This window comes from Nothobranchius furzeri, chromosome 11, assembly GCF_043380555.1.
Source record: "Nothobranchius furzeri strain GRZ-AD chromosome 11, NfurGRZ-RIMD1, whole genome shotgun sequence".
NCBI lineage: Eukaryota > Metazoa > Chordata > Actinopteri > Cyprinodontiformes > Nothobranchiidae > Nothobranchius > Nothobranchius furzeri.
The window spans coordinates 39,233,778-39,259,813 of record NC_091751.1 but is presented as its reverse complement, the minus strand read 5'-3'; the positions used below and the strand labels follow the sequence as shown (position 1 = coordinate 39,259,813).

At 45.1% G+C, this 26,036-nt stretch overlaps 2 protein-coding genes across 2 annotated transcripts in view; one reads left to right on the top strand and one right to left on the bottom strand.

Annotated features, from left to right (window-relative positions):
* LOC107379042 (contactin-associated protein-like 4) overlaps positions 1–26,036 on the top strand; it is a 223,383-nt gene that overhangs the window by 29,256 nt on the left and 168,091 nt on the right. The gene's annotated exons all lie outside the window — the stretch shown is intronic.
* LOC139073097 (uncharacterized) lies at positions 15,970–17,151 on the bottom strand. The gene is made up of 2 exons (XM_070556067.1): positions 16,713–17,151; positions 15,970–16,642 (listed from the first exon to the last, which is right to left on the bottom strand). Exons 1-2 carry the CDS (start codon positions 16,977–16,979, stop codon positions 16,070–16,072), a joined length of 840 nt encoding a protein of 279 aa, XP_070412168.1. The 5' UTR covers positions 16,980–17,151; the 3' UTR covers positions 15,970–16,069.

Below are 26,036 nucleotides of genomic sequence, written 5' to 3'. Positions count from 1 at the left end.
CCTCGTCATCACAGAGGTCACTTCTTAAAATGTGTCCCAAATATTTTACTTTGCTTACCACTTCGAGGACCTGATTTGTTAAGTTAAAAGATGGAAAATTAAGCTTCAGGTCCCCTTTAGTAGCAGCAATCATAACCACACTCTTTTTAGGGTTAAACAGGATGTCAAATTGCTCATCATACTTAGCACGTGCCCTGAGCAGCTGCTGCAGGCCTGCGCTATAGGGAGACATGAGGACTAGGTCATCTGCATATATTAAATGATTTACAAGGCGGTCACCCACCAAGCATCCAGTCTTACTATCATTCAGAGTAACAGACAGCTCGTCAAGGATCAGGTTAAAAAGGACAGGAGACAGAATCCCGCCTTGTCTGACTCCCTTTGATTCGGAGAAAGGTTCAGACACTTCTGTCCCCCACTTTACCTGCATCAGTTGGTGAGAGTACCAGAAGTGCAAAATCCTAACTAGGTATGAAGGGACCCCTCTGTTTTGTAGCTTGATGAATAGTTTCTGATGATTGACTCTGTCAAAGGCCTTAGAGGCATATAAAAAGCACATAAAAACAGAAGTATTATGCCTCATGTATTTGCTTACAGTTTCTTTTAAAGCATAGATACACAAGTCAGTACTAAGTTTACCTTTAAAACCAAACTGATTCTCTGTCGTAGTTATAAAATTCTGCAGTCTTTCCAGCAAAATATGCTCAAGCACTTTGGACAACACAATTGCCATCGCAATAGGCCTGTAGTTATCAATACAAGCGATTTTTCGAGTTTTCTCTTTGACCATAGGCGTCATTTTAACCGGGGACGCCGGGGACATGTCCCCGGCAAAATTCGTGATCGGCAGCTGTGTCCCCCCCCCCCCCCCCCCCCCCCCACTTTCAAAAAAGCCTGCTGATGAGGATTTTTGTTTTACCTGCTCAGATCTTATACCAGGGGTCGGTAACCTGTTCCCATCAAAGAGCCATTATTACCCATTTCCCACGGTAAAGAAAACACAGCAGCCGCAGCGTTGTGGGCGGGGCCTACCCTCAGACAGCAGAGCGCTGCTCACAACAGGTGACAGCAGCCGGGGGCATCGCACCCGTGGGGGATTCAACACCCACACTTTTCCAGCTGTTTTGCTCACCTCCACACCAGTTTCTTTACGTCGCACTCACTCTGTTTGCCTCATCTCCTTCTTCACCTCCCAGCCGATGTCGGGTTTCCAGGAGAGCAGGAGAGGGAGGGACGGAAGAGCTCGACTGAATTCATAATTTTACATCTTGAATTTAGCTGTACAAAGTCTGAGTTTGATAAAGTGAAGAACAACAATTTGCAGAGGTTTATAAATGACGCGGCGCCAGGTTTTCATTTTTGGGTGGGCCACGGTAATTTTGGACGGACCTTAATAAGCAGTGACTTAAGTGAAGCAGGCAGGTCACGCTAGAAAATTTAGTTTAAAAAGACGTCATAAATGTTTTCCCCAGTCATTTTTATTTCTAAAATATGAAGTAAAAACTCACAATTTAATTTTCATTCATTTGTCATTAATATTTAGTCTACAACCGTGCGTTAAGTGGACCAACTTCCAGTAAACGCAAAGCATCCAGTCCACCTCTCCAAATGCGTAAAATGTGCATCAGCCGCTAGGCGTGCCGCGCGCACCATCAGCTGATCAGCCCAGACAAAAGCAGAGCAAATAGAGAAAGAATAGAGGATAATTGTGTCTGGATGTGGATGGAGATTACATTTTACATCAGCCTGATCATCATTTAAATACGTAAACCATCACCTGTCTTCTAGTCCATGCTATCAGCATTATTTTAATTGGTGTGTGTGTGTGTGTGTGTGTGTGTGTGTGTGTGTGTGTGTGTGTGTGTGTGTGTGTGTGTGTGTTTTCCACTTCAAACACTGGTCTAACCAACCAGACCAGTGTGTCCAGTAACACATTAATGTTACAATTAAACTTGATTAACCCCAGAGCCGTGCGCACTGCACTGTACTGACTGTAAATGAGGGGGAAACTATTTAATCGGATCCTTTACTTTTCAACATGGTTTAATGTAAAGTTTCATTCAGTACAAACTTTAGTTACACCAATCTAACGAGACAGAGCCTAGATTTGTATTCTGAACAGTTTAAACATGTTTGAAACGGAGACGTGCGTGACGCGTCTAAAATTCGCACCTGCTCCGCTATTACGGAAATTAAACTAACAAGATGAATAACATGAAATTATTTTAGGCACAGACAACATCCCCCACACTTTTGAAAAGCTTGCAACGCGCCTGATCGCTCATGTATGTCTTAATTATCTTTCATTAGACGATAATCAATAAAACAATTTATATAAAATGGATCCAGAAGTTGTAGCCCGATCTCTGCCTTCAATTTTTGGTATTTTTCACCCTGTTGATGGTTTTACTGAGCAGGTGCCACTTTTGTCCTATGTTTCTTTTTAAAACATGTTTAGACTGTTCAGAATACAAATCCAGGCTCTGTCACGTTTGATTGTTGTAATTAAACTTTGTAGGTGGGGAAGGTCAGAAAGCAGCTCAGAAGCGCCGATATGATTACGCACAAGCGTGACGCATCAACCCGGTCTCACAGTAAGACCGGGTTGGAACTGTTCAGGTTTACGCAGACAATCTTTACATTTAGAATTAGCTTACAGATGTAAAATTAATGCAGTAAAATATAAAGCTTTTTATTTAAATATCCATTCATTATTTCACAAGCACAGAGAGCCGCATCAGAAGGATGGAAGAGCCGCATGCGGTTCCAGAGCCGCCGACCCCTGTGCTAGCCTACTTTATTGTCCCCAGCAATTTTTAAACCCCACTCAAGTGTATGGTTATTGTCCCCAGCAATTCTGAAAACAAACTGACGCCCTTGTCTTTGACTATAGAGCTCCGGGAGTTGACGTCACTTCTCCCGGCATGCAACAGTTCAAATCGAAACGGCGCCATATTGGCATGCAGAAGCCGGCAGCTGGACTATTTGTTATTGTCAGATAACTCAATCAAACGGGAAATATGGTAGATTCCTGTTGTGCCCCAGGATGCAGAACAGACGTGGACAACATAAGGAATGAGCCATCTACAGGATTCCCCAAGATCCGGAGCGCCGCAAACGTTGGATCATTGTAATAAAACGCGCTAGTGACCGGGCGAAAATGAAGCTGTGGGATCCCGAGAGTAAAGGTTTTCGCTTATGCAGCGACCACTTCATATCAGGTACTTAAACCAACGTTTCCTCAACTGTGTGGTATTTATTTTAAATGCTTTTATTACGATTCTTAGTGGGCTTCCTAAACTTATTTTGGCGTGGCTTTTTCTGTCTTATTACTCATAGCAGCAAGTAAACATCACGTAAAACGTTGCCTCGTGAGTTCTGCGTGCTGCCGTTTACGTGTTTTATGATCACAGCAATTAACCGGCTAAGCTGTATTTAATTTTTAAGCAATGGTTGATCAATTGTCAGATCACACATAAAAAGCACTTTGGACTGCTATTATCTGTCTCACCGAGACTACTTACGTGTAAATCTGTTATTTGTCCGTCCATCCATCCATTTTCATCCGCGTATCCGGAGTCGGGTTGCGGGGGCAGTAGCGTGACTTCCCTCTCCCCAGCCACCGGAGCCAGCTCCTCCGGGTAAATCCCAAGGGGTTCCCCGGTCAGGTCCGGTGTTGTGCCGGTGAGAAGCCCGCTCCGACAGCTTCTGGCGTTTTTAAAAAGTATCCCAGGGGCACGGTAAGGGTCGGAGATGTTTAGTCTATTTAATTTCTGACTATATAAAACGATTTCTTCTGTTTTAAAGTGTGAAGTAAACTCCGACGAAGTAAAATCCAAGCGGATCCCGTTCATGTTCATGGTTACATCCGTGTTTGTTTACCTTTTTTGCATGCCAAAATGGCGTCCACTAACTGAGAGTCACGTGGGGTCCGGAGCTCTATAGGGACTAAGAGAACAGATAACATATGGTCAGGCAAGATTCCATGCTTCAAAAAGCCGGAAAAGCACAATGAAAGTAACACCTGAGCTCTACAGCTAGCGTACTTCATGTGCTCTGCTGATAGTTGATCAGGGCCGCAAGCTTTATTTAAAGACATTTTCTCTATAGCGAGACGGACTTCATCAGCTCTGACAATCATACCATGATTGAAGTCAATGTTGCCAACATTGAACCTTTCACTATTTACACAGTTAAAAATTCTGCTAAAGTGATTCCTCCAGGCTTCAACGATGTTCTTATCTCCTGATACCCCATTTATAGATGCGGGTAGCAGCTGCTTACTGATACAGGAGCGTTTTAACTCCTTCCAGAACTCTGAAACATCATTATTCTTTAGTTTGTTCGCTAAGGAGTTTGCCCGCATTGTTTGCTCATTCCTTTTAATATAGCGAACAGCATTCTTGAACTTAACGTTCGCAGCTTTCTTAGACTCCAACGTTGAACCGGATTTTGGTTTACCAGCAGCTGCCCAGGCTTTATAGGCTGCTCTGGACTCAGCATGTAACGCATAAGCGTGCTCACTCCATCCTGGAAGCGGTTTAAATTTTGTTGATCCTTTTTGGCAGAGGAACTCGCTGGCAATAATCAAGCTGTCCACAATATTTTGATACAAAGTGCATAAGTGCAGCCTGTGCTCCATATGTTCACGGTTAACATCTTTACACTGTAACGTTTCTTTGTGGACATTAACAGATCTCCGACTACAATCTGACAGTAAGTAATATTTCCTAATATCCTCGACTGACACTTTAGCCCAAGTAAGCTTCTCTGTATGTGAGGGGCTCTGGTGTTGGAGCAGCACAGGCAATGTTTCACAGTTTACCACTATGGAAACAGGGGTGTGATCAGTTGTTGCCAGGGAGTATAATATTTCCACCCTGGATATGCATTCATGTGCATCCTCAGTGCATATACAGTTATCAAGCCAGGAAGTTGAGTGCCATGCCTCACTGACATACGTGTGGCTGTCTGCTGGCAGTCTCTCTTTGCTAGTTAAAACCAAGTTATTATTTACACAAAACTGAATCAGGTGTTGCCCAAAGGTGGAGCGAGTGTCTGAAATATCAGCATTCATATCACCAATGATAAAAACACAATTAAACTCACACTGACTGATAAATGAGCTTAAAAAACAAGTTTCGCCAAATATTCATCTTGATTCTGCTGACTCTCATATGGCATATAAATATTTAAGATCATGAATGCCTTGTCATCCATAACAATCTTTACTGCTATGTACCAGTCCACATTTAGCCTGACAACAGAAATGAAAGGATCATAATCCTTGTGCCAGAGGATGGCCACGCCTCCAGGTATCCTTCCTTGAATAATTCCAGATGACAGATCAGTAGTGGACTCCCCAGCACCAAAAAATTGCAGTGAAAAGAGTTTAACCGATCCAGGTTCTGTTTGGGCACAAACAGACACAAAATGTCAACGTCTTCCAAAAGTTTATCAGCAACAATACGACGTGCCCTATCCCCAGCCCCGTTACCGAGGCGCAGGCCACGGGAGTTATACGACACAATTCTCATGCTATACTGGGTGCTTCTTGAGTAAGTGGCTCCCCACTGGGCCCACCCGCAGCTCCATCTGCAGCCACAGCTCTGCGCTTCTCATAGAAACACCTCACGAAGGTTCTTTCAGGCCACAGTTAAGGATCATACAGTTCAGATACCTCCTCACATTCGACCGAAACTTTGAAGGAACTACATCGGCTCTGGTCGTTGTTAATCTTCTCACACCGCACCTCACGATGTAGTTTTTTTTTTCAGATAGTCAGCCAGCACACTCGGCATAAGATCAGGGCAGAACTTTGTTGCGAAGACACTCACCAGTTTCGTTTTTAACACTTTGATCCTTCCTACAGCACAGGATCCCACAACAACATGTCTCTTAGCGAAATTCCGTTTAGGCCTCAGTTGCGCAGGGCCTTCATCTGGAGCCCGCTTTGGACGGCGTCCTTTCTTAACAACTTGACTCCAAGCAGGTGAAGCGTTACTCGGATCCAAAACCCCCACATTATTTGATTCCACCAGATCCCTCCTCATCGTTTGGGCACCGGCCCCACCGCCCGAAGCAGGTGATGAAGCCGTTTGCACCCCAGCAGTAGCTTCGATCTGCCGCGCCGTCTTTTCCATCCTTTGACACGTCACCAGCTGATCGGAACAAGGCGGGTTGCCTCAGCCGTTCACACCAAGTTGCTCTACCACGCCCAGGCGATCACTCATGTTAGCTGTCACCATGCGGAGATTTTCGCAGACACTCATCTGGGTAGACATCGCTTGCCTCAACAGAGAACATCAGTGCTTAGCTTCTCAATTTTACCAAGCAGGCAGGAGATGTCCATACTGCTAAAAGTAATTGTGGGAAGCTCATCCAGATGATGCGACACAAAGCGGGGGATGTTTTCGCCGGCCTCATTAAGAAGCTTCAAGCAGCTCTTCACATTCTTAACGTCCTTTTGAGGGCCTTTATGCGTTACTAAACGCAACGTTGGGCTTGGGCATAAATCATGGAGGACCTTCTTTGAGGCCTCAATCCACTCCGAACCAAAGTGTTTCACAGCAAGCAAAATGATGTCATCGTGGCATAACGATTTCATTTTAACAACAAGAAAATTTAAAAACTCATCTTCAACAAGAGTCTTGCCATCAGAAGTGTTATAAATCACTGGTTTAGCTCTGGGTCCACCAAAAGCTCTCAAGCCTGCTGGAGCTGCAGTGCCACTACCCTGCACACCCGCCATGTTGAGCCTGTTGTCTTCTAGTACTACTACTACTACTACTACTACTACTACTACTACTACTACTACTACTACTACTGGAACCACCACCACAATTATCACTACTACTACTACTACTACTACTACTACTACTACTACTGGAACCACCACCACAATCATCACTACTACTGCTACTACTACTACTACTACTACTACTACTACTACTGGCACCACCACCACAATTATCACTACTACTACTACTACTACTACTGCTACTACTGCAACCACCACTACAATTACCATTACTACTATTCTTTGTTGGCCCCCTTTAAGAAAGAGCTAGTTAGTAATTTAGGTGTGAAGTTGGACGCATCACTAAAGCTGGATGCTCATATTAACAGCGTAGTCCACTGCTGCTGTTTTCGTCTCTGCCACATATCCAGGATTAAGCCACTAGTGTCAAGGGCAACAACACCACCACTGTTAACACTGTTACCATTACTTCTACTACTACTACTACTACTATTACTGACACCACCATCACTATTAACACTATTACCATTACTACTACTACTACTACTATTACTACTACTACTACTGACACCACCATCACTATTAAAACTATTACCATTACTACTACTACTACTACTATTACTACTACTACTACTACTGACACCACCATCACTATTAAAACTATTACCATTACTACTACTACTACTAGTATTACCATTACCATTAATTCTACTACTACTACTACTACTACTACTGACACCACCATCACTATTAACACTATTACCATTACTACTACTACTACTACTATTACTACTACTACTACTGACACCACCATCACTATTAACACTATTACCATTACTACTACTACTACTACTACTACTACTACTACTACTACTACTGACACCACCATCACTATTAACACTATTACCATTACTACTACTACTACTAGTACTAAAATTACCATTACTTCTACTACTACTACTACTACTACTACTACTACTACTACTACTGACACCACCATCACTATTAACACTATTACCATTACTACTACTACTACTAGTACTACCATTACCATTACTTCTAGTAATAACAGTGTAACTATTAACAATAAATATACAACCACAGGTTCAGTGAAACTTCTGGGTGTTTTGTGACCTGCTAGTTAGTATAACTGCACTTTTGTGGTCCCGCTGACCCAAACATGGAGTACTATTAGCACTGAGGTGAAGGCTTGTTATGTTTTAAATTTCCATAACCATAATCTATAAAGACATAACGTTTGAGTTGGACAGCTACTGATCTGTGTGCACCTAAATAAACATCTCAGAAAGATTTTACAAGATTTTACCTGGGAGCGAGGGGAGAAGGTAAAGCAGGATAAGCAGATGCAGCCTCTGTAACAGTTGCTGATTTCATGGGTTTTTGTGTAGTCTTGTTGAGGCGCTGTGAGCTGAATCAAAGCTATCCATCCAACCACCCCCCACCCCCTCATTTGACCTTCACAAAGTTCTCCTTTATATTTGGCTCCTCAAACTCCTCTTCCTCTGTACCAACACCTATTTTCTCCCTCTTTCATGCATTTTTATGGTGTTAGCTGGATCTTCTATTAAGGTGCAAATGGATTCAATTGTTGAGTTTGTTCAGGTCAAACTGAAGGTTTCATTTCTCTTGTCATCTCTACTAGAACGCCCAGATTCATCATTCTGCATTGAGGTTTTTATCTCCCCTCGTAGCTGCTTCAGACCCTCTGAAGTGTGCACAGTAATCAGCCTAATGACAGATTATCTCTGGAATACTAAATGACTTTAATCCAAGCTTAATGACAGATAATACCACTACACTCCATCTGAGTGTGTTTGTGCACTTTCCTTTGTGTTTGAGTGATTCAAGAGAGTCACCACAGTCTCACTCCAAATAAAAAAAATAAAAGTTTTAGTCAGTGAACTTTCTGCCTGTTTATATACATAAAAACCAGTGTGACTGTAATCTATCCCTCCTCATGTCACCATCTACAGAAACAGCCTTCTGGGATACCTGACCAATCAGGTGGATTTTCTGTGTGATGTTTGTTTCCATAAGTTTATAAAAGCTGCTGATGAAGATGATCAGACTATCTCTTCCCTTTGTTTCTCTGCTCTCCCGTCAAGGTTCGCTCCGTTTTTTTCTGTGACGCTGCAAAGCTGGTTTCCCTCTTACAGCGATTTTTGGAGTTACATGAATTACATCATGTAATACCTCCTTGAAAAGCTCGTTTTATGTACTTTTAGAAATCGTTTGAATTATTTTTATTCGATTAGTAATTCAGAAATTATGACCCGGGAAAGCTAGAGTGAGAAATATTAACATCTGTGATTCTTTGTTGTGTTTCTTCAACACTTCAGGAGAAGTCTCTCTCATGTCTCATTTTCTGTCCCAGACATGCAGCTACCTCACTCTGCTCCACACACACTAACCACGGACTCAAACGCAGGTAAACAAAAGCTCTGATATTAAAATCCATCCAGCTGACGTGAAGCAGGCAGAAAAAAATCTTACAGGTAGATGAATGCAAACTCCTGCCCGCGGGCAAAACACCGGTCTGTCATCTCCATGGTTGCAAGGTAGAGCGACAGCAGGGACAACCAATCACACGTTAGCATGATGCGGCAGAGCCAATCAGTGAGCTTGTAGGCGGGTCTAAGGGAAAATAGGCTTCAGCTTGAGGCAACTGCCTCCGCATGGTCCTAGTTTCTGATATGTATCACAGTATAACAGTTTTGTACGGTAAAATCTGATGAACGACCGGAAAAAGGGCACTTTTGGCACTTCGGACAAAAGGGACAGGTGCTAAAGCACCCTCCGCCACCCCCCACCCCTGCACGTGCCTGGCTGTCACCTGTTGTGATCAGTTAAAGCAGCTCTCTGCTGTCTGAGGGTAGGCCCCGCCCACAACGCCGCGGCTGCTGCGGCTCCCAGTGTTTCCTTTACTGTGGGAAATTGGTAATAATGGCTCTTTGATGGGAAAATGTTGCCGACCCCTGCTCTATACTGAACTAATTATTATTAATTGAATGATCTAAGTGTGTTTCAGAGACAACCATTATATGTAAATCCCATCAAGATTTCATTTCTGCAATGCCCTGTATCTTTTTTCTTAAATACAAATATTTACACGAGCTATCCTCCATCTTTTTAGGTAATACTTGAGCAGTAGTCCTTATGTAAATTAAATACTTGCCATTGTCATGTAATAAATATTTGAGCAACACAAATCGTTAAAGATATAAAACCACAAAGAACCCCCACTCCCTCCCCGTACCCCACACCCTCCTTAAACATATGTAGATTAGCATTGCCTCGCCACACCATCCTGCATTTTAAACTAAACTAAATCATGTGGCCTTAATTCCTTCTGAAAACAAAGCTCCGTCCTAGTAAGTTACCACACATGCATAGTTTCCTCATATAACCCGCATTGTTTCCCCGACAGTTCATTTTATGGTGCTTAAGCCTGGCTCTATCACTGCATTCCACTAGTCTTCAGCTTGGAGATGATCCGTGAATCTCTTAGTTTCTTCATTAAAAGTTGTAATCAGTGTTGCCGGGTGGATGATCCCATTTGTCACCCCAGCCTTCCACAGTTTCACTCTCACATCGCTGTAGCTTGCCCTCTTTGCCTTCATCTCCATCAGGTCAGCAGGAACTCGCAGCTTCATCCCACGTATTTCAACGATGCTTTCCTTCATCATAATCTCCTCCCTCATTTTATAACATTGTAATCTCACAATCATAACTCTGTCTCCAGATTTCCTTGCAGATGCAATCCGGTGAGCCACTTAAACTTCGGGTTCTGGTTCAGTTGTGGCTGCAAAGTCTCTGTTACTCCTCTTATCTCCTCTCTTATCATCATTGGCTCATCCGGTAGCTGATCATCTTTACCTGCTGTTGTAGCAGCAGTCACCTGTTGCTCATCAGTCGTGCCCTGCTCCAATGGTGTGTTTCTATTTGCGTTCCTTCTTCTTGACTTTTTTGGTGCCGTAACCCCATCCAGGAGCACAAAATGTGCTTGTTTATAAACGTCTGCAAAAACGTTATCCAGGGGTCTTACCTCGTCAATCTTGCCGATTTCTAACCACCGTTTTTCATAATTCTGGCATGCTCCAGTAGTTCAGCTCCTGCTTTCCTCACGCTTGCTCCATTGAATTCGATGATGAGAATCATTGTTGATTGGCTGTGGCAACCCCTGAAGGGTAAACTGAATGAGAAGAAGAAGACGTTGAGTGTTTTTCATCTCCTAATGACATAGATGGTGTCTGAGTTCATTATATCGTGAGACATGCATGGTTTGGTCATCCGTGTGATCGCCGTGGCTGCTAAGGTTTGATTATTGAATCGCTTTAGGCTGCAGGGACCTAATATGAGTTAGAGTAAATTATTGAGATGTTGAAGGCTGAATGGCAAAGTCAGGGGTGTTATTACTCACCCGGTGAAGGCTACTGCCTTTAGAAAAACTTGGTTATTTAAGCTGTGGAGGCTTCGGGGGAATATTAGGAATGCCTGATTAAATTTCCATGCTCCTGAAGTATCCCTCATCTGCTCCAGGATTAATCTGGTAAATGTCGAGGGTGGAAGGTGTAAATTTGAACTCATAAGTTGAGGCAGAGCTTTGTCTCCTGGGGATTTATGGGGGTTCGGTGCATCAGACTGAGAGGAACAAAACCATAGATTTGTTGGGTGAATGCATGTTGAAGATCTGTTGTTTGTGATTCATGAGAGGGGATCATCACCAAGAGCCAGGATGAAGAAAACGGGAGTAGCTGAGGATAAATCCCTCTCATATTTCTTCTTTAGTGTCATTTATGGAAATGCGCACTGGCAAAGTGGAGGCCATGAACGGGATCTGATGAAGTCAAGGTTACAGAGCAAATGAGAAACCACCGATCATGGATGTGGATTTATTAACCTCGAATATACGGGACTTTCAGTCCATTCATGTGATATTAGGATCCGCTGGATTGGGTGTGTTTGTTCAAGGCCGCCCCCAGAACAAGAGTGGCTCCAAAACAATGAAGCCATTTATCAAACGCTGCCGTTGTCATCGAAGATGACTTGTTGTCGCTTCAAATATCAGCTTTCATGTGCGGAGGTCATGATGCTCCATCACTCACTGACAGGAGACTCCAATGGTAAATGGGGTTTACACTTAGGACTCTATTTGCAGCAGCTCATGTATTAGTTATGACTGTCGTAATTCGATATTATACTGGGGGCATTAAACTTAGCAAATCAAAGGGCATTAGTCACCAAGGTCACCACGTTCGTTCGTTTTTTACTATTCAGATTAGCCTTTGATGGAAAACACTGAAACATAACACAAAATCATAATAATTGAAAATGATTTAAAAGGAAAAAAGGCCATTTCATGTTTTAATAAACAGATTGCTGCATTTGTCCTCTTCTATGTGTTCCTGAAGTTGGGAAGTCACTCTTCTGATTATTTATTTATTCTTTCTCAATTATTTAGTCTGAATTAGGCACAAAAACTGCTGTGAGGTTCACAAAAGGTCACAATTTAATACTGAATTAGTGCATTCTAGGGGTTGTATGAACTAGTCGACTAGTCAACCTCACTGCTCTGTAATGACTTTTTATGCCTGTCATCGACTAGTCGCTGTCATGTGATAATGACCGGCAAGATGCAGCCCTTGGAAAAGATGGCAGGTGACGAGCTCCTGCGTGTCGGGAGGCGAAGCGCTGTGCCAGAGCGTTGGTACTGACACCCGCCATAAAACGGACATTTGACCAAATTGTGACCTTTACCCTATTACAATTTAAACTTCCCCTCACCCCATCCTAACCTTAACCGGCTTGCGCATGTAAAGCTCTGATTGTTGACGCGCTCCAGACATCTGCGTCCTGAGCACGGCCACAGTAACGTTATCAAATTAGGTGTCGCCACCTCAAAAACTAATTTAACACGAGATTGTTCATGCCAGCTCATTTCCTTTTATGTTTTCTGTCTTTTATTTGCGCCTGACGCGTTTCGCTGCTGTGGAGTGGGACGCATCACCTCATCCTTCGGTGACGCACCTCACCGGTGCGGCCGGCGCGCACCCCGCTGTTTTTGCGGTCGGTAGATCTTTTAGAGCTGCAGTTCAAAGGTAACTCATAAGGTGAATATATATGAACCCAGGTAGCAGTTTTTCTTTAGGATTGAGAGGAGATGCAGGAAGATAATAAACAGAGACAGGACAGAAAAATAGTCAAATAAAAACAAGTTTGTTTTTATACCTGGTGGTTGCAACAAACAGACACCACTGAAGTAATCAGAAGTGAGGAACAGAAAATGAAATAATTATTTTAATGTTTAGAGCAGCAGCAACTCTGAGAGGCTGCAGGCGCATCAGTGAGTTTGCGGCCGCTGCGCAGGGGGAGGGGGGAGAGGGCTGAAGCAGAAACTACCGTTGTTAAAAGAAATGTGTTTAACTTTGAAAATGTGGGCGCGATCTTAATTGTCAATAAAAAGCTCCAGAGACCCAACCGACCCCCCCCCCCCCGCTTCAGGTGTATGACGTCATCAACGACTAGTCAAAGTCGACTCGATTTTCATTTAAAAAAAGTTGAATCATGCAGCCCCCAGTGCATTCACGTATGTTTTATACCCACATGTTGCTGCTTAGCATTTAGCTCAAAGCAAAATAGCAATGTTTCTCTCTGATGGTAAAACAGAAAACAGCCGTCTACTTTTATTAGATAATTCCTAGAAATTGTGACTTTTTAAAATATGATTTAGTGCAAATCTAGTAAGAACAAAATATGAGGAAAAAGAAAGACAACGGATTTATTTTGTTGTAACCACAGACATGGTCTCCTCACCTGTGGTTCAGAAAATAAGGCTTAGCTGACAAGATGAGTCGGTGACTTTAAGGTTTGACCTTTCACACCAGGAGAAAAGCATTAATATGGGTCAAATATAATGCTTATAGATAATGTTATTAAATAACTAATAACTAATAATAAAATTAGGGTAACAATAATTTGAGGTAATATTGTAACATCACGAAATGGACTGATTTTAAAAGATCCCACAGGTCATATGCAGCCAGGTCAAATAACCCTGTCTACTACATGCCCTGCTGTATCTTCCCTTGTCAGGTGTCTGTGAGTCTGCACAACTCAGCATTTTAGTCAGATGACTTCATCAGCTGAGCGCAGCTTCATCAGATAATAAAGATGAACAGTAGCATTCCTTTCCCCAAGGTTCCTCACAAGAGAACTCTAGATAAACTTTTTATTCTCCAAAAGGAAAGAAGATTTTATAATAAAAAATAATCACTAAATATTGCCATGTACAATTATAAGCAATGAAATGTTCAGGAATCCGTATTCAATGATGGTTTAGTATGTTTACTAGATGAGGTCATCACCATTTGCTCACACACCAGACAAGAGTAAGGTTAAAATTAAGAACGCATGACACATAACTAACCTTGTCCCTAGACTCCGAGACTCTGCTTCTCAGAGCGTGTGTTTCTGAGATTCTTGGTAAGTTTGGTAATAGATAACAGCGGGTACATAAACCAGCCGCTCTGCTTTCTCGGCAGTCGGGAGAGAAAGCTGGAGACTGGCCATCTCTTAGCAGATCTCTAGCTCAGAAAGATTTTGACACGCTGTCAGAACCTTAAAGCTTTTTGCACCTGCGAACAACAAGATAGTTTTCCTGCAGAACAAAGCTGATTTTGCTAAACTCCTTCAGAGTTATTTTAAGACGCGTGGTTTCCATCCATCTGTCGTGACCCGAGACACATCTCTAGGACCGAAAGGACGGCGCCTCAGTACTCTACAGGCCTCCGGTGCCAGCGGTCATCCGACCACTCTGACTTTTGGATCTACCAAGAGGGTGCCTCTACGGTAATGTAGACACACAGATAGCATCTGTATGCAGTTTGATAAATAACAGCTTATAGCTTATCTGCAAACCAAATTCATTAATCCAGAACGCACCCCTCTGAAGATACGGAGATTCTGATTCATCATCTCATATTCACATATAGTTTTCAGACACCCATCTCTTAGTTCCATCCACTCACAGGATAATAGTTTAAACAATTTGTCAAGTCTTAATTGTTTGTAAAATAAATTCTTATTTGTTTGCAAACACTGACTGGTTCTTGAATCATAAACGAAGTGTGAACGATCCCTTAATAATTAAAAGAGTCCTAGAACCTTCTAATTAATCATCCTAAGACCAAGCAACGTGATATTCTATAATTAATGGAGTATTACCGCTATTGGTCACAAGTAATGAGAATAGAAATAAATAGCTTGTAAAGCAATTTATTTAGCCCACATTACTATTTTCCATTACAATATTTACCTTTTTCCAGAGTTTGTTTTCTCTGTTTTAGTTTTTTTTCCAGTTTAAGCCTTCAACAAGAAAAAGGAACTAAAAGTTCTATTTCGTCTAGTCTTAGCCCTTAAGCGAGCTGCTATTGGAAGGGTGATCTCAGCATCAGCCAATCATGAAGAGCTTAAATGTACGCCCACCACGTGGGCACCCCTTGTGGGTTATATAAGTGGAGCGACTCCACTGTTCGCCTCCGTTTTCTCTTCACGCCAAGCTTAAGAGCTTCTTTAAGAGCAATTATACAAGAAAAATCTACTCACCGACCATGTCCAGCGACGCCAGGACCTGCCCGGCCTGCCAGACGGGCTCCATCTCCAGCGGCGACCTGCACGCCAAGTGTGAGGTCTGTCTCGGGGCTCACCACGCTGGCCTGGCCTTGACCCCCAGGCCTCGTACCCGTTTTGTACCGCTCTGCCCGTGGCTGAAAAGGTCCGCCGGGTCGAGTACTTCACCCCCTCCACCGACGAGGAAATTCCGGTGGCTGGCACGTACTCGCTGGACAAGGCGTTACGGTTCTTCAACGTCGGCCAGGAGCCGGCTGGCTCCTACCGATTGGACGATGTCATCGACAGCGAGGAGTACGACGAAGCTGGCTTCCATAGCCCTTCCCTCCTGTACAACACGGAGGTCGACTACGAGGCTGGCTGCCATAGCCCTTTTTCCCTCCAGTACAACATGGAGGTCGACGAGCCTCGTGAGGAGCACGACGAGGCTGGCTGCTGCAGCCATTATTCCCTCCTGTACAGCACGGAGGTCGACGAGCCTCGTGAGGAGCACGACGAGGCTGGCTGCCGCAGCCATTATTCCCTCCTGTACAACACGGAGGTCGACGAGCCTCGTGAGGAGCATGACGAGGCTGGCTGCCATAGCCCTTTTTCCCTCCTGTACAACACGGAGGTCGACGAGCCTCGTGAGGAGCACGACGAGGCTGGCTGCCGCAGCCATTATTCCCTCCTGTACAACACGGAGGTCGACGAGCCTCGCTCAGCGGGTCCTTCTGCCCCAGTGGTTTCTCGCTCCTCCCTGCCAGCAGTTAGAGCACTGCTCCAGGAGCTGCCCGCCATCATCTCCGCGGCTGCGACCCGCAGGTGGCTAGCCGTTCCAGAACCGGCTCCCCTGAGGCGGATGAATTGGCGGGAATTTTTGGGGCAACACAGACGCGCTGTCCAGACCCCGTCTGGCCGCACTTCCCCGCTGCCATGAGCTGCTGGTCCGCCGCCTTCTCCGAGCCTGCCAGGCTCGAGGCGCCAATTTCCACATATGCGCCCATTACCAAGGTCGAGGGCTTCTCCGACCAGGGCTGGCCATCCGTTCCTCCACTGGAGCCGGACTTGGCCTCGCTGTGTGGCGTCAAGAACCACCTCACTGGACCGCGAGCAGTTCCCACTAAGCATGACCAGCTGCTGAGGCGGGTCGCCGATCGCGCACACCAGTGCGCCTTCCAGACCGGCGCTGCAGGAAATAACATCGCCTTCTCGCCTTTGGCGTTTCCAAAATGGTGGAGGAGCTTGACTCTCCTGTCGAGTCAAAAACCATCATTACTAAAACTGCTGATGCCATCCTCAATCTGTGCGCTGCTGTACTCACCGGTTCTGCTCGCATTGCTGCCTGGCAGACCCTTATCCAGCGGCCTTGTGGCTCACGGCCCTGCCCTCCATTCCTGAACACCTGCACAGAGAGATGCTGGAAGGCCACATCACCTCTGACGTTCTGTTTGGTCCCCATCTTACGAGCATCATCTAGAGGGCTCAGCAGCTGAACTTTCAGCCACGGTGCGAGACCTGGTCCACTCTCGGTCAGCCTGCACTCCGGCCGTTCCCCCAGAGGATGGGACGAACGGCGCGGAAACTCCATGCGCCCAGCTGCACGGCCTGCCCCGCGGAGCCGGCCTCCTGCTGAGGCGGGACCAGGGAGTTGGCGGCCAACGGTTCCGAACGAGCCAGCAGACACAGCCTTGGCAGTCACAGGAACCTCGCCGAAAACAACCACGAAAACGACTCGTTGGGGGGAATATGTGTGCTTATGGCTGCAATGTTAACTCTGTGAATTATTTTGGTTTTGAAATAAAAACCCAAAAAACGTCACATCGAGAGCACAATCCTACAGTCCGCTGCAGAACCTTCTGCCGAATCCTCACACATGATGTTCCCCGCACCAAGCACTGCAGCACATCTGCATGTTCACACAGTCGGACTCGGTCATGTTACACGGGTAGCTGTAAGGGTGCGCTCCATTTGCGCACCGCCCCCAGCCTACGGCCAGGTCCGACTCATCCCGCTTCCCCCACAACTTTGGGTGGGACGGGATGTCATGGCGCTGTCGCGACCACGCGCAAAGCGCGCACATTGCGCGGCTCCATCCGCTGGCACTTTGACGTTCCCGTGCACGGGCCCGGCTCCCACTCGTCCTTCATGGACTCCACGCTCTGCGGTGCGGATCAGCCTCTTCCAGCTGTTTCACACTTGCTCTTTCGAGCACAGCCCTCCATGGGTCGCTCCCAGTTCTCTGGTACGAGTAACGGCGGTAAGGGCGCGAAACCAATCCTCAGACGTTGCTCACGTGACCTCGAGCACACGTCCGCTGTCGGAACGCGCGCACGAATGCCTCCCTTTCGGCTACTCGCTAGCCCAGCGCACTTTCTCCAAATGTCCGGAGACCGCGCTGCAGCCACTGCGCACGGCGGAAACGAGGGTTTTATTTTACCGGGACGATCTGCTCCGATGCGCCCGGTCCGAGGACGGGGCGTCAGTGCAAACCAGGAGGTTAACAGAGCATCTGTCAACCCTGGGGTTTTCTATAAACTGGGGGAAGAACTCTGTTCTTCCATCCCAGTCGATTATGTTTCTCGGGGGGGAGCTGAACGCCTCTCTAATGAGAGCACGTTCGTCGCCGGTGAGAGCGGCAGATCTCACCACGGCGATCTCCCGCGTGCAACCCCGCGAGATCGTGAGAGCCCTGTTAGTCATGAGACTTCTGGGCATGATGGCTGCAGCCCACTCGGTGGTGCTGCTGGGGTTGTTGCACTCGAGGCGCCTTGCAAAGTTGGTTCATCTGCCTCCGGGTACACCCGATACGTCATAAGAGACGTATGTTGAGGGTTCCCCCCTCAGTGGGCGGGGACCTCGCTCACTGGGGGAATCCCTGCATCCCCTCACACGGGATTCCCATCGGACGTCCTGCGTCACACGTATCTGTGTTTACGGATGCGTCACTGTCTGGGGTGGAGGGCACGTGCTTGTTACGCGGCAGATTGCTGGCCCTCCCACACACACAACCAGGTGGCGGCAGCCTGCATAAATCGCCAAGGGGGAGTTCGATCCCCCCCTCTATTGCGCATAGCCACAGATTTACTGTGTTGGGCACATGTCCACCTGCTGTGCCACCTACATTCCGGGGATCCTGAATGTAGCGGCAGACATCCTGTCGAGAGGGGGTCCCCGCGACTCCGACTGGCGTCTGCATCCCGCGCTGATATCACAGATTTGGATAAGGTTCGGGGAACCGTGTGGATCTGTTCACGGCTCGCGAAAACGCTCAGTGTCGCCTGTGGTTTTCCCTGAGTCTCCGGGACCAAACCTCGCTCGGAGCGGACGCCTTCTCACACCAGCCCGGGCTTCGAACGCTCCTTTATGCGTTTCCACCAGTCCCTCTGATTCCCCTTCTCCTGGACCGAGTTCGGTCAGAACAGCTCTCGGTAATTCTGGTGGCTCCCAGACGCTTGTCCGCGTCATGGCTTCCGGACCAGCAAGCGCTACTGTCCGGCTCCCCGTGGAGACTCCCGCGAAGGGAGGACGCCCCTCCCCGGGCGGATGGGATAATCAGACATCCTCCGGAAATAAGCCATCAGCTGTGGGTCTGGCCGATGAGCGGTTTCGATTAGGGGTTTCTGGGCTGCCGCATGATGTGGTCATCACGATTCAGAGTGCGCGGGCGCCCTCTACCATTGCATCTTACGCTGCTAAATGGGCAGCTTTCCAGAACTGGGGCACAGAGCGGAATGTTCAAGCGCTCTCCTGCCAGCTGGCGGATGTCCTATCGTTTCTGCAGATACGGACGGTCAGGGGCCTCGTATTCAGCACTATTAAAACATATGCTGCAGCTATCTCATCCTGTCACCAGGGTTTTGGTGATAGATCTGTTTTCAATCATCCCCTCACAAAACGTTTTCTAAAAGGTGTCAGAAGGAACAGACCTGTGTCCCGTCCGCTAATTCCCCAGTGGGATCTAACGGTGGTTCTGCGTGGCTTATCTGAAGCCCCATTTGAGCCCTTGGACCAGGTCTCACTCAAGTTCCTGTCACTTACAACTGCCTTGCTGCTGGCACTGGCATCAGTCACGAGAGTGAGCGACCAAACCGCCCTCTCAGTGGCTCCCGCATGCCTCAGGATCCGGAAAGATGGCGGGTCTGCTGTTTTATGCCCCAACCCAGCCTTTGTGCCCAAAAAACATTAATACTTCCTTCAAATCCAGGTCAATTTCATTGGCTGGACTTTTTCCTCCTCCCCATAATTCTGAGGAGAAGGTGGCTTCCCATCTTCTCTGCCCAGTGCGCACGCTCGCACGATATGTGTCACGCACTTCAGGGATTCGCCGCTCACAAATCATGTTTGTGCACTACAGGGAGTCTTCCCTTGGGCAAGCGCTGTCGGCCCAGCGCCTTTGACTCTGGCTATGTGACGCCATTTCACTCGCTTACACATCATTGGGGCTGGATCCTCCTGAGACACTCAGGGCTCACTCAGCCAGAGGGATTTCCTCTTCTGTGGCGCCCCACAGTGGTGGGTCAATGGAAGTCATTTGTCAGGCTGCTTCATGGGCTTCACCCTGTTCCTTTACTCGTTCTTATTTACGAGATGTGTCTTCAGGATCCATCACTCGTTCAGTGCTTGGACCTCAGCAGGCTGAGTGAACGCATTATGGCACCTCATCGGCCCTGCTTGAATGAATTTCATCCTCTTGTGGATGATATTTTTTAGTGGTGGCCCCACTCTTCTCTCTGGCTGCCTCAGCCTTTTAAGCCCTGGGCTGAGGCTGAGCGACCCCCACTAAAAGGAGACATGTTGGGTGTGTCCATTGGTTGAGCTAACCAGTGTGGCGTAAACCCATCCAGCTGCGCTTTATTCCAATAGCAGCTCGCTTAAGGGCTAAGACTAGACGAAATAGAACGTTGGTTACGTATTGTAACCCCAGATTCTATGAGTCTAGTCGCAGCCCTTAAGCCACTTGGCCACACTGGTTCTGTTAGGACTAAGAGCCATCGGAGGCGAACAGTGGAGTCGCTCCACTTATATAACCCACAAGGGGTGCCCACGTGGTGGGCGTACATTTAAGCTCTTCATGATTGGCTGATGCTGAGATCACCCTTCCAATAGCAGCTCGCTTAAGGGCTGCGACTAGACTCATAGAATCTGGGGTTACAATACGTAACCAACGATCTCTCCACCAAACATTTGAGCTGCCATTAAATAAAAGATTGAAATTGCAGCAAACATAACATAAATATATATATATATATATAATAAATAAAAACTTTCCAAAAGCTGGGTTATGAAGCGCCCAACATCCAAGAATTAAGAAAAAGGCTAAAACTAAAACTGGTTTTATTTGTGAATCAGATTGCATTAAAAATGAAACCGCATAAAAAACATAGGACCTTGCAAGTGCAAGTCATGTATTTCTGTTTAGTATGTAGGATGGCATCACAGCGATTCATCTGCGGCACATTTTCAACGTTTCTCACTGCCGTTTGGACTTTGTGACTGTTCTCGCTCCCGTACTGATACCCTGAATGGGGTCAGCAGATGAAAATGGCTTTTTCTTACAAACATTTGACCTCTTCTATCCCATTCAGAAGAGTCAACCTCATTCTGCTCCTCCAGTGTGAGCTGAATGTTAGATGGAACATGAAGTTTTATTTAGGTCTGACCATTTAGACGATATTTTTATCCAAATGGACTTAGATGTAAATATGCACCAGTGGGCACATCGGGGGCTTTCGGTATATGTGGCAAACAGAAAATGAACACACCAATCTTCAAACTGCCTCATAATAAATGCTCACTAAATAATCCATGGGATTATAGCTATTTTGGCAAATCTGATCTGTTAGCCCTTGGAGTGTGAGATGTGGATGACACCCAGCAACTGACAAGGGAATTCTAGGTCAGTGAGTTGTTTTGTATTTGCTAAAGGTTGGTTGACTGTGGCAGTCATCTTGAATTGAATAACCTCAAAGAGTTTTTGCCAAAAACAAATAAAGAAAGATCTTCTGCAATCTGCCTCGTTTAGAGTATATGTTGGAGCCGGGTCTTAGTTACTTCCACGCCAAATTTTAGCTCAATATCTGTAAAACTTTGGCCAGTTTGCTAAAGTTAGTTTGCTGTGGCAGCCAGCTTGAATTCAAGTTTTTGTGTATGTGTTGGGGATGTTTTTGTTCCTTCCATGCCAAATTTTAACACATTTGTAAAGATTTATGGAGTCAAATCCATTTCTGTTTTTGCTTAAATGGATACTTAGCCATTTATCCTTGCTTTTAGCACCTCCTAGTGTCTGTTTAGTGAAACCAAAAGTAAAACTTTCCTCCTCGCTTTGCTTTCATCTTTTTAACATTTTAATCTAACAGCTGAAATGTCTCCACAGCCTTCATTAGTTTCTACAGTAGTGATGCATCACTAAATCAATTCAGCTGTGTTCATGATCTAAAACAGACTGGAAGCAGAATCCAGCACCGGGGCAGTGGTGGTCTGAATGACTTTTCATTAACCCTGTAAAGGATCAGATTTGCACATACTGGCTCAAGAAAATTGTTTTAAAATATGAGTGGTTGCAAAGTAGGGCTTTAAAGAGACAACGTGTAGTTTTCACCATTAATTTCTGGAAATATCCATCAAAATGTGGTTGAAAATGAATTAAATGATACCCAGTTGTTGAAAAATATTGTCAGCTTTGTAACATATAGCCATAAAAATCAGGTCTAAAATACGTGGGAGTGGGTCTAAGTCTCTGGGCGACGCCATATTAGATGCCATGTTTTCTTCTACGGGAACCTGTGAGGACAAAATGCATTAACTGATTAGTAACAAACAGTTACAAAACTTTCATCATTCTTAAATGATGTTTTACACATTTACCTCCACTTGTTGCCAGTGATGAAAGGGAGTCTGATGTGCTCGTTATTTTGCTAAAGTTTATACTTCCCAGGGCTTTTTGACCCCAATGGGCATCCGTTAGTAAGGTCTTACTCCAACACAAAAATACTGCTTGCTTGCAACAATTTAGGTATCTACTGCCCCCTATCGCCAGGAAAAATACAAACGGTCACTTTAAGGCTGGTTGGAAGTCATCTCAAATGGGATTTCCTGCAACACCTAATACTAGAAACATAAACAAAGTTGTTGTACAGCACATGGAGCACAAATACACATAAGACTGACAGTATTTCGGGCATTTTTGTTTTTAGTCGACTGTGGTAGCCATCTTGAACTGACTCTGTAAAAATGACCAAGTTTTTTCAATTTTTGTGCATAATGAGTGTTATTTGGCTATGAAAGCTTTAAAGTTTAAGCAACGATCATGTGAAATGCGTAACACTTGGAGTATGTCTTGGAAATGGATCTTAGCTTTTACCGCACCAACCTTTGGCAAAATTAGGGCTTGGATGAAATTCAAATGCCTTCAAGAAAAACAAGAAAAGTCCCGTTGTTTCCAAATGAACCTTCAGGACACACAACTGACAGCATTTTATCCATTTTTGTGTTTGCTGACATTGCTTGAATCGGATTGAGTGAGAGATTTAATCAGCTGTACATCCAATGTTTACATTATTCGTAACATATCTTCATGCAGCAGGTTTGGAGTAGTTGGTGTCTCTTCATCTTTTTTATTCTGATACTGAGCTTTATGGAGTCCTCTTTACACGGGAGGATAGAGACTGATCACAGTATGGTGTGGTGTATTTTTTATGAAGCCTCAGCTCTGCAGCAGTGAAATCATTGAGTTTGTATTGCAGTGAGGAGGAGGGAGAGCGGAGTCAATGATCTTTAAAGTAGAGAAATGAGGCTAAATTTGATCAGAATGAGACAGGGCTACATTAGAGGAGAGGACTCTGAGGTGAAGAGGAGGCAGAAATAAAGAATGAAAAGATGAACCTCAGGGGTCTGGAGGCTGGTCCTGTCACTCCATCGGACTCTCTCTTCACAACAGCGAGTAACATCTGCTCTCAGATGTGTTACTCTAATAAGACGGAGGAGAAGAATGGCAGAAATGATAAAAAGGCAGGAAGTAGATGAAGGTGAGCAGAAAGACAAATGAGGAGAAAACAGGTGGAAGCGGCGGGTCGGGGCAAAGCGAGAGAACAGGTAGAAAACGGGGCGATAAGACAGCGTGTCGTGCTGATAGCTCCTCATGTCTTCCTCCTTCCTGTGATGTTCTCAGCTGCTTCTACAACTTCACCCCTGCTGGCTGTTGAGGAGGCACGATTGTGTCTGTATTCTATTCAGCTCGAAGGTTTTACAGATCCGAGAGCGAAGCAGGTTTTCTGGAAGGCAGCAAGACAGTATCTGTCTGGGCCGACAAGCGAGCATTTAAAAGCGACTAACTCAGTGGGGTTTTCCTTTCTCTGTCACTGTCACGTTGCGAGTTAGGAGGAGGTTAGGACCCAAGATGCAGAAAACACCAGATGACTCGAGGGCAGGAGCGATTTTAAAGTAAAATCCTTTTTATTAGGATGAGGAACCAAAAATCCAAAGGGCAGGAAGCCAAAAACCAAAGTCCTGAACACCATGAGAACGACAGCTCAAATAGAGCTCAAAACCAAGAGACGAGACACAAAGCAACGCTGACACAAAACAATGGACCGACAAGATATGGAGACACAGACAGGGCTTTATACACTGGAGATGATGAGAGGAAGATGACCTACAGGTGTGTGGGGAGAGAGACCAGGTGAACTGAGTTACTAATCAGGGAGGAGAACTAACATGACCTAAGAATAAAACCTAAAGACAAGAGCAGGAAACAACTTCAAAATCTAGGGGTGGGGGGGGTGGGGGTGGGGGAAACCTCAAACACTGATGGGAAATACACACTAGAGAGACTAATAAAACGAACAGCTGTAGCTAAAGGAAAATGACAGAAGAGAAAAACCTAAAGACCAGAGGGACAGAACTCATAACTAATATTCTAAGGGGGAAGTTGAAACTAAAAGGCAAACACTATAGAAAGAAGAACTACAGGGGCGTGACTAAAGGGGACCACGGGAGCACAGGAACTGGGAGGGGGATATCTAGAGGGCTGAAGATCTGGGGAAAAATGGAGAACATCAGGAGACACATGAGGAAGACGCAGACAAGGACACATGAGGGCGCTAGGAGACACAAAAGGAGAACCTAGAGAGGGATGGAGAACACCAGGAGACACATGAGGGGAGACGCAGACCATGACAGTCACTCCTGTAATAAAAGCTATCTGTCATTTAAAAAGGAAGAAATCGTTGCATGTTTCTTCTGATCTCATCCATCAAACGTATTTTACTATGTTTACAAAGTTTAGAAATCTGCTTCTGCTGTTGTGCTCACATCTGCATTCTCATCATTTTTTGAGTTTGTTTATTGTTTAAGAAATGTTTTTCTTTCTTTCTTTCTTTTTTCTTCTTTCAATGCACTTTTCTTTCATTTCCTTAGAAGTTGCTTTTATGGGGATTAAAGGTTTTTGCCTGAAAGTGACGCTTGAATCTTCACAAGTCCTTAAAAAAAAGGATTCTAGAAGGAACGCATCTGGAAAATAGCCCACACAGTAAAGTTATCCTGTGTTGTGAAATGATAAAATCACATTTATTTTGGTTAAATCTTGTCAGCAACATCTGAGTCTGCTGGGAGAGACTTTTAAATGCCACCACACCCAGTTTCAGCTACAAATCTATAAAACTCACTCAAATTCAGCCACTTTGTGTGTATAATCCACTATAATGTGGACTAAATCTGAAATTAGTTGACTCAGTCAGATGTGCGTGTAGTGATAAATATCTGGAAGTTTCCTGAAGATTTGTTTATTGGTTCAGTCATTTAAATCAAAGATCTTGTGCCAGTGCGGTGGCGGAAGACGGCTAGCCTTCTTCTTGAAACTTCTCTGAACCCAGAAATGTGTTGCTGTTACGCTCAAGCTAAAATGTTAGTGGTAAAGTTAAATATGCAAGCTATTTGCTCTTTCCCCATTAACAAATAATACTAAAATGGCTAGTTCGGTCAGGGCAGAAAAATGAGCAGCTAGCTCAGTTTGAAATACGTCTTCACTCTCTCTCTCTCTCTCTCTCTCTCTCTCTCTCTCTCTCTCTCTCTCTCTCTCTCTCTCTCTCTCTCTCTCTCTCTCTCTCTCTCTCGCTCTGTCATGTGCACTGTCCAACAACAGCCATTGTTTATGGAGGAGACGCCATCATGTTTGTTCATGATAATTACCCCCCTTTTATCAACTTAATTACTCATCATCCACAAATTAACTTGAATCAGTTATGAAACATAATTGATTTATTGTTTGCATTCGAACACTAAGGAGTGATGGATCTGTTTACCTCTCCTGTGTGAGTTATGGCTCTGAGTGTCAGCAGCTCTTCACTTCCTGATGCGCTACAACGTCCAAGTCACATAAACACAGAGAAGCTGTCTCGTGTGCACGTCCACGTGCACGTGGCCAAATGGTGTTTCATATCAACTGAGAGAAACAAGTTTTGTGTTTCTGATGCTAATCGCTTTGCTTTCATGTGACTTAGCCCCCAGAAAAATATACTATATTTATTTGAAAGTGGTTTTTAATCTTTAATCAGTTTTGGTAATTGAAATACATATGTAATTTATTAAATATTTATTAACTTAATCTTTGGATTTTTGAAACATTTAATTAATTAACTACATAAAATAA